Here is an 8,726-nt window from a genome sequence, read left to right as displayed (position 1 = left end):
TAAGACAAAAGTTTTTTTCATGTCCCCAAAAAAAAGAAACAAAACAAAACAAAAAAAAAAGAACAATACTATGTCATAAATGGTTTGGAGGGCTTAAGGAAGAACACGCACTTCGGTTAATACAGTGATCAAGTATACATACAGTCTTCACAGGTCTAGTGATGGGTGCACAGCCTCGTGAAGAACAGGCCAGTATGGCCAAACATCCACCGTTTGATGCAGTTCCTGCGCTCAGCAACGGCGTGTGGGTTAGAGAAAAGGCCTGGGTGCAAATGTTGCAAAAACAAACATCGTAGCGTCGCACGTTATCGCCACGTGACAGCGTCCATTTATATTTTATTTTTTTTTATCCCCACTCCCCCCGATAAAAAAAAAAAAAAAGGCAGAACAGAAAGCTAAGTGGCAGTTTACTTTCAACCGTAAACTTTTGTTTTTAAATTTTTTTTTTTTGTTTTTTTTGTTTTTTTGTTACCCCGCCAGTTCTTATCCCACAGGCCGCCGCTGCCTGCGCTTAGTTTCCAGTAGAGAACCAGCTCACTCTGAATATCAGTTAAACGTCTCAGTATCAGCAGCAGTCTCAAGGTGGGACACCTCCCCCTAGGGTTAGAGCAGCATCTGAAGGAGTATAAAAACTCTCCCATAGAGCAAATGAGCAACGGGCAGCCCATTGGTGGCTCGTTACACCTGGAGACGCAAAAAAAAACAAACGTCAGTGTTTGTCGGTCAAATGACCACAGAGAGAAGACATGTTTCTACTGAAATGTAAACAAAATGAAACGTATGAAACTCACCTCAGTTGCAATTATACATTCGTCCTTTTCCTCTGACATCACAAACACAGATTTGTACTTGGTGTCCGCACATGCAGACATTTCTGGGGCTTTCTTTTCTGATGCATCGCTTTTGGGAAGAAAAATGAAAAGAAAAATGTTAGCTTGATCATACACACAGCCTCGATATTAGATCTCATTTGTGCAAAATGTCAGAAACATTTACCATTTTAAACGTTTGCTGCGTTTCTCCTCAAACTCAAACGAGTCCAGGGATTGGCACTTGTCCTCGCAGGCCGCCTCCAGCATGGCCTCTTTAGCCGCCTGCTCGTAGTTCGCCTCGTGTACGAGGTTGTAGTCTGCAGGCGGATGGCGGCTCTTGTAGCTGCTCCTTTCTGGTGAGGATCCCTCATCGGGGTCACCACTGCAGAAGTCCATCTTCTTGTTGATATTTTTGACGCCTGGCGTCGGCATCACGCTGACCGCCAGGTCTCTGTCACTGCGATGACAGTTGTTCGTCAGGTTATTTATTGTTTCTCCCTCACCGGCGGTTTCTACTTGACCGCCACGCTGGACTTTTGATCGGAAAAATCCAACAAGTACAGCACATCCCGCCAGCAGCAGCAGCACCAGGGCCACACCGGACCCGACGGCCATCCAGGGCACCTCTGACCCTCGGATGGCGGCGTGCTCTGGAAGCAAGAACTGACAGTTTCTGCCGCCGTAGCCGGGAACACACGCGCAGACGTAGCGGTTGTTTCTCTCGTGGCAGGTGGCACCGTTGTGGCAAGGGTTGTGTTCACAGCGGCTGATGGGCGAGCTGCAGTTGCGGCCGGTGTATCCCGGCGGGCAGCTGCAGGTGTAGCCGTCAGGACCTTCCTGGCATGTGCCGCCGTTCTGGCAAGGGTACGCCGAGCACTCGTCCCCGTTGTGGTCGCAGTTCATGCCGGTGAAACCATCTGGACACTGACACAAGTACGAGTTGACGAGATCCACACAGCGTGCACCTGTGGACAAAGCAGGAGACTGACTTTAGTGTTTGGTACGACACGTCTGATAGTTTGCCATTCGAGGCACACAAACAGCAATCTGCACATCTCAAAGATAAAATCTGTGTGATTGAACCGCCTCCCTCGACAGTCACTCTCACCGTTGGAGCAGGGGCTGGAGGTGCAGTGGTCAATCTTCTTCTCGCAGTTGAATCCTGCGTATCCTGTGGGGCACTGGCAGAAATAGCCTCCGTCAGGGTTGTCAGCACAGCGGCCACCGTTGGAGCAGGGCCCATCAGCGCACGTCATGGCACTCAGCTCGCAGTTGTTGCCATAGAAACCGTGAGGGCAAGTGCAGGTATATGTGTTTTCCAAATCCTGCGGGGGAAAAAATAGAACAGGCTTGACATCAAGGTCTGTCTTATAACTGCAGCTGCTACAAAATGCACCCTTATGAATTTCAGCATGCTGTATTTGTTTGATTGTTTTATAACGCTTTCATTTTTCGGAGGCTTTTCTGGTTTGATGTTTAGTCAAGAGTGGGTAAAAACAGAAAATGTGGGGGGAGAAGGGGATAAAAGCATGCGACAAATGTGCCAAGCTACATTCAAACATTGCTGGAAGCGAGCCAGGATGTCTCTACTCTTATTCCAAGTTAATTTAAGAAGACCAAACAACACTTACAGTGCAGCTTCCTCCGTTGCGGCAGGGGTTTCCAGCGCATTCATTGACCTGGATCTCACAGCTGGCCCCAGTGAAGCCGGGCCTGCAGGAACAGGTGTAGCTGCCCTGACCAGTGTTGCTACAAGTGGCTCCATTCATGCAGGGCTTGTGGTGAGTGCAATAGTTGAGATCTGGAAAGACACAGCGGCACATGTGGATTAGCCTCAGCACAACACATGGCAGGACAACAGCAGCAGCGACAGAATGTCTTTTTGTCCTCCTGCACACTTGACTCTCTCTTCTTCCAGTGTTTTTTTTTTTTTTGTTTCCTGTCCTCACTGTCCATCTGGAAACAACTGCTGCTCTGTTGTTGTTTCTTTACCACAGTGTTGACGCCCTCTTGTTGGTATCTTGATGTTTTACTAACTTTGTTCCTCTCTTGTCTCTTTACGGACTTTTTTTTTATCTTTATGAAACAATGAAGAGAAACCGCAAAAGATCTTTTGCTGAACTTTGTGAAACTTGGCCACAAGAGTTTGCAGCTTGTCCACTTTCTATTCCCTTTATCTCTCTTAGCAGTAAGCATAATTTTGGTCAGTTTCAACTGACCTGTTCCTAAAAATACTGATTTGCTGATTTGCAGGTCAAGAACATCCGGACATCCAGGTCAAATCCGGACTAAATTTGGTCGGAAAGTGAGTATTTGAGACGTCTAGTTTACCCAAAATCACTGTTTCAACAGCATTTAAATGAAAACACTTTCACTTTTAGTCAGAACCTGCTGATAGATAGTCAACAAAATGCTGTTGAGACATGATTTATATGCAACCTAAAGTTTTTAACCAAATTTAGCCATTTTTAACCCAAACGCCAGTGCTCTCTGATTCCTCTCCTCTTAGTCTTTCTTCATCACTCCTCACCCCCCCCCCCTCCCCAAAAACTCTCATCACACTCTCTCCTCACCTTGGTTGCAGAAGAGTCCCCCCCAGCCCTCCTGACAGTTGCACTGCCAGGGCTGCTGGCAGGTCCCGTGGAGGCAGCCCGGGTAACGAATGCACTCGTCGCAGTAGCGGCCTTTGAATCCCACTCTGCACCTGTTGTTGTCCAATTAGGAGGGAACACCGGTCAGTCCACTCACATTACCTCATATGTCCCACTAATTAATTAATGCCCCACTGAACTGAACTGGTGGAAAACTCACTTGCACTCTCCGGGTTTCTCACAGAAGCCGTGCTCTTCGTCGCAGCCCGGCAGGCAGATTGCTGTACAGGATGAGAGATAAAACACTTTTTTAGACACTTTTGAAGTCAGAAAAAAACAACTCTTTGCTCTCGAAGAAGTAAAACTCATTACCTAAAATCCCTACAAAATCATTAAAATAAATGAGGAGGGGCTCCTAAACCCACTGGCTGTTACCTTAAACTCAATCTCCTTATCACCGTGGAAGAATTTTCTGCTTAACATAGTGTATAGACAAAGGAGGGAGTGTGTGAATGTGTGTGTGCCACAGAAAGTGTACACTCACACACACACAGACCCCCTCAACCCACCCCACCACCCTCTTTTTTTTTCTTCTTCGCTGCGGGTCAAAACTCTTTTATTCATTCTGTGCGCACACACACACACACACACACACACACACACTCCCCATAATGTCTCGGATTGGGGCAGATAAGAGTGGACAGCTGGCGAGTGTGTTGCCAGTGCGCGACAGCTGCTCCATTGTCTCCTCTCTGCCGGCAGCTGCCCACTTCAAACAATACCTCCCCCGCCTCGGCCAATCAGCGCCCGGCCCACTCCGAGAGTAACGAATCGGAAGGTAGCATGTAAATTTATGGCACGCGTGAGATTATTCCCAAAAACTTTCCTTAGAATAAATCAAGTGGTCGTGTGTGTGTGTGTGTGTGTGTGTGTGTGTGTGTGTGTGTGTGTGTGTGTGTGTGTGAGGAAAAAGGAGGGGGCGGGGGGGGGGGAGTGTGGTGTTTACGCACAAGTTGCCTTCTAACGGCACTCAGGGGTTCTGATTATAGACCCAACATAGAAATTAACTTTTTTTAACTTTACATTTGCCAAAATAAACATAAACAATATCATAGTTATCTTGTAATGTGTTAATATGGAGATTAAAACAAACATTTAAAGAAACTTTATGGTGTTTTTTTCCCCATCTCATTATCCTCTAAATCCAATTGGAGCTTTTATTGTATCTTAAAATATATTTTAACGTCATTCCTTAAAGTTTTTCATCACCTCACACACACAAAAACACATTTCTCCTAACACTATAGCAAAGTTTTGTTACTCACGTTCAGTGCAGTACTGCCCCTTCCACCCGGCGTCACACACGATCTCCCCGCGCTCTCCACAGGTGAAGTGGCCGAAGGCGTCGTCTCTCGGCCGGCAGAACACCGAGCAGCCATCCCCGTAGTAGTGCTCATCGCACACGAACCGGTAGGAGTACTTGAGCTCCGTCTTGCCGCCGGTGTGCAGGTCCTGGGACCATTCCTCTCCCACCGTCAGATGCCTCTGGGTGGTCATGGTGCTGATAACGCGGTCTGGGTTCTCTGAAGTGCGCATGTGGAGACAGAGAGTGAGGGGTTAAATGATGGGGAAATGTTTGGAAAACGTGACAGAAATTGAAAAGGGAATTGGGTGTTTGTTTCCTACCTGTGGAGAGGTCGTCTTTGGAGTCGGTGTGTAATGCTTCAATGATCAGCGAGAAGGTCCCCTGGGAACACAAATGGCTTCATGAGACAGGTGGCCAGCGGAGATGTGGCGATAACATCAAGCAAAGGCCTGAGGCGATTGTGCCATACACTCGCTGTGCTGAATACAGACTCAAACTACCTAACCTGATCCGGTGAAACTAAATACCTGTAAACTTTGAGCGCTCTCAGCCCTTAGTTGTGGTCAGAAATCGTGCCGCAGCGCGTTTTTACGCATGGATTTTCCCCAAAAATGGCGCGATTTTGCTGCCTTCACTTCTACTCTAGTGAAATGGAAATGAATCACTGTACTTACCGGCCACGTGAAACCGAAGTTAATCCTGATGGGGTTGTTGAATGAACTCTCCGGGATGACATCGGGGACCTGGAAGGAGTTGGAGCCGAGCACGGGCGTCACAGCGCCGCCGTAAGTGCACGGTGGTTCCGGGGAGGCGTTGGGCTGGTAGTGCTTCAGACAGATCCTGAAGAAGGTTTTACATTCGCACTGCTGCTGGTAAGACGAGGTCAGGCCTCCTTTACAGCAGTTTTTGTTGCCCTGTACTCCCTTCTTGTTTAGGAACTCCTGCAACTTCAGCTCAAAAACTCCCGAACAAAACCCCTGCGGAGGAAAGCAGCTTATTATCATCAACTATAGATACAGTACCGCTTCTGTATGAGCGTGTGTGTTGTGGTGGGAGTGAGGGAGGGGAGGGGAATGGGGGTGTGTGTGGGGGGGTTGATGGTTCATTGTTTGGAAGAAATAGAAATTCAGCAGCTTACCTGGCACAGCAACATGGACATGACGGCAAGAGTCAGCAGGATGACGCGCCCCATATTAAATAAATACATAATAAATAATAAATAAATAGTGTAAAAAGTCTCGGGGCTCGGCTTGTCCTCAGGGTGCCTCCTCCTGTTCAATCCCTCTGAGAAAGATGCATTGAGCACGTTTCTGTCGCCTCACGGGGTTTTCTCATCAACTGCTGCCGCTGTCAGCCACGCCGCTTTCATTCATGTCCCGAGGAACAACAAAGGGTAAATCCCAAACCTTAAAAAATAAAATCACAAAACAAGATTTGTGAACTTGTTCGAGTGCGCGGTGGCAGATTGAAAAACAGAGAAGTCCTCCAGTTCCGTTAATAAAGCGTTAATCCAGTGCGTAAAGAGAAGAAAAAGGATGGGTTCCTTGTTCTTTTTTTGTTAAGAAAGTGACAAATTTAGGAAGTAGCTTTTTGTGTGAAGGTCTTGGTCTAACCCAAGGACAGATTTGTCACTGGTCCAACATGCTTCCTTCTTCCTCCTAATGTCTTTCCTCACTGTGAACTGTGCGTCTGTCTCCAGCCAAGGCCGCCTGCAGCCTGTTATATACGGCCTGACACATGCTATGGTAATAACATGCAAATGGACCCCCTCCTCCTCCTCCTCCCCGACTTCACCTCCCAATCTGGCCCGGCTCTCCACAATGGGATCCCATGCAAGTACCCCAACAGCCTTCTCATTACCCCTGCAGCAGCAGCAGCACAGCACAGCACACACAGCGTTAATATCTGAGCCCAAAATGGAGACGTGTGAAAGTATTTCAGCCAAATAAGAAGAAGTGAAATTAAAAAAAGAAAGAAAGAAAGGCTGTGTCACTCCTACAAGCAGAAGACAAGAGCAACCTGTTGTGGGAAAAGACTAAATCACTTCGTGTTTATACTGGATGTTTCTACATTTTGAAAGTTGACAAAATCCTTCAGAAAGGACAAAACGTCTAAGAAAGCTTCTTTTAAGGGGGATAAACCTGAAATCTACATGAATTATATGAAATAAAATTGACTTTTTGAAGCTTAAGGGTTTCCCTTCCTGTAAATTAAACATTAATTAAAGTGTTTTAGTCAAATTAGGAACATAGTTGAGCTTTTTTGATCCAATAAGTTGCTGTAAAGCAGAATGTAAAGAGTTTTGAACATCATACAGATGCCAAGTTTCCCCCTGACATGATGTTGCTGACATGTGGCTGATTTGATCCCTCCAGCTGTTGCCTCACTGGACTGTTTTCTTTGTTTCTGGTGTCTTAAGATGTTTTGGGTTAAGTGCCAAAAAAAAAAAAAAAATCCCCAAACAGTGTGAAGTTGATTGAAAAAAAAAAAAATCTTCCAAAAGAAAGAAAAAAAAAGTTTCTTGGTCAAACCCTGACTCAGTTAATTGTTTTCGCCCTTCCTCCTCCTCCTCCTCCTCCTCCTCCTCCACCACCTCCGCCTCCTCCTCTTCCTCTCTCTTTCCTTCTCTGCATACACAACATCTACATTTTTGGTATTTCTGGTTGTGGGAAGAATTTGATGCTTTGAATCGACTCAAAAGACTAAAGAAAACATTCCTTGGCAGAGCTGTGTGGTGAGGTAAACGACTTGAGGGGCTGGACTCCTGCTTTTCCATTTTGCTCTCTCCCCTTCTTCTCATTCTCCGGGCTGAGATGATAAAAAAAAAAAAAAAAAAACAACAAAAAACGCGTGTGTCCATGTGTGTGTATGTGCGTGCGACCGGGAGTGGGTGGGGTGGGGTGTGGGGGGTGGTGCGCGCGCACCGGAGTCGCTCGCGTGGCCAACATGAGGGGGAACTTTTGTTATTGTGTGTGTGGTGGAGGAATAAGTTTGCTCTCTCTCTCCCTCAGCTGTATGGTAATTCGGTCAGCACCTGCTCTCCCCTCAATAACAGCGTGCGCGCGCTTCTCTTGGCTGAGCGCGCGCACTCACGTCCCCCCACATACACAATACCCTCCCTCCACACACACACACACACACACACACACATATATACACACACTTTTCACCTCACACCAAACAAACATAACCGGACAAATATCGCATACATTTACTTTTTCTTCTTCTCTTTAAATATTGACCACATCCTGACTAGCACGAGGGGGGGGGGGACGTACGTGGGTCATTATTCAGCTGCTGTTTATGAGTAAAGGTGGTGGGCGTGCACGTGCATGAGCGCGCGTGCGTGCGTGTATGGATAAGGAGCAGGAGGTGGGTGGGGGTGTGGGGGGTTGTTTCTTAATTAGGTCGTTCATTAGAAGTGTGATTTTTTCTGCTGTATAATGGAGGCCTATAGCGAGCTGCACGCGCGGGCTGCCGAGCGTGCACGTACATTGCGTCACCGTGTTCAGATATGCACGTCACGGCTGGTGTTTTCCGGCGTCTCTCCGGTGTCCGTTACCTGCTGCTGCGATCCGTCCTTCACACCGCGGCTGTCAGGAGGAGGAGGGGGCGGTCACCCACCACCATCGCCAATCCACCCCCCCCGCCACCCCCCCCCCCTAAAAAAGTGACATGCTTTCCCTTTCTCATCCAAATTACCTTCACTTCTTATGTCACATAACAGAGCTGATGTGTCTGTAGTTACTTATTACCTCTAATCAATGCAAGCAACAACCGAACAAAGTCCTCCTCCATTAATAAACCTGTCCATCTCTCCTTTCACACCGGGCCATTTCTCAAACCAAACGCCGGCTGAACCGTGACCATCACAATTAACCCCTCATAGAGACAAGAAAATCAATTATATTTTCACTCCGAGAAAGAAAAGTCTTCTATAGTCTTTAATGGAGGCAG

The 8,726-nt window shown here is 47.2% G+C and overlaps 1 protein-coding gene across 1 annotated transcript; it reads right to left on the bottom strand.

Annotated features, from left to right (window-relative positions):
• On the bottom strand, positions 1–7,345 carry dla (deltaA). Its single transcript, XM_044340328.1, has 11 exons — positions 5,908–7,345; positions 5,444–5,746; positions 5,090–5,150; positions 4,729–4,986; positions 3,624–3,684; positions 3,386–3,516; positions 2,444–2,613; positions 1,921–2,137; positions 997–1,777; positions 792–900; positions 1–684 (listed from the first exon to the last, which is right to left on the bottom strand). The coding sequence occupies exons 1-11, from the start codon at positions 5,974–5,976 to the stop codon at positions 679–681; spliced, it is 2,166 nt and encodes a 721-aa protein (XP_044196263.1). The 5' UTR covers positions 5,977–7,345; the 3' UTR covers positions 1–678.
• Positions 7,346–8,726: the final 1,381 nt, after the last annotated feature.

This window comes from Thunnus albacares, chromosome 3, assembly GCF_914725855.1.
Source record: "Thunnus albacares chromosome 3, fThuAlb1.1, whole genome shotgun sequence".
NCBI lineage: Eukaryota > Metazoa > Chordata > Actinopteri > Scombriformes > Scombridae > Thunnus > Thunnus albacares.
This window is presented reverse-complemented; position numbering and strand designations above follow the sequence as displayed.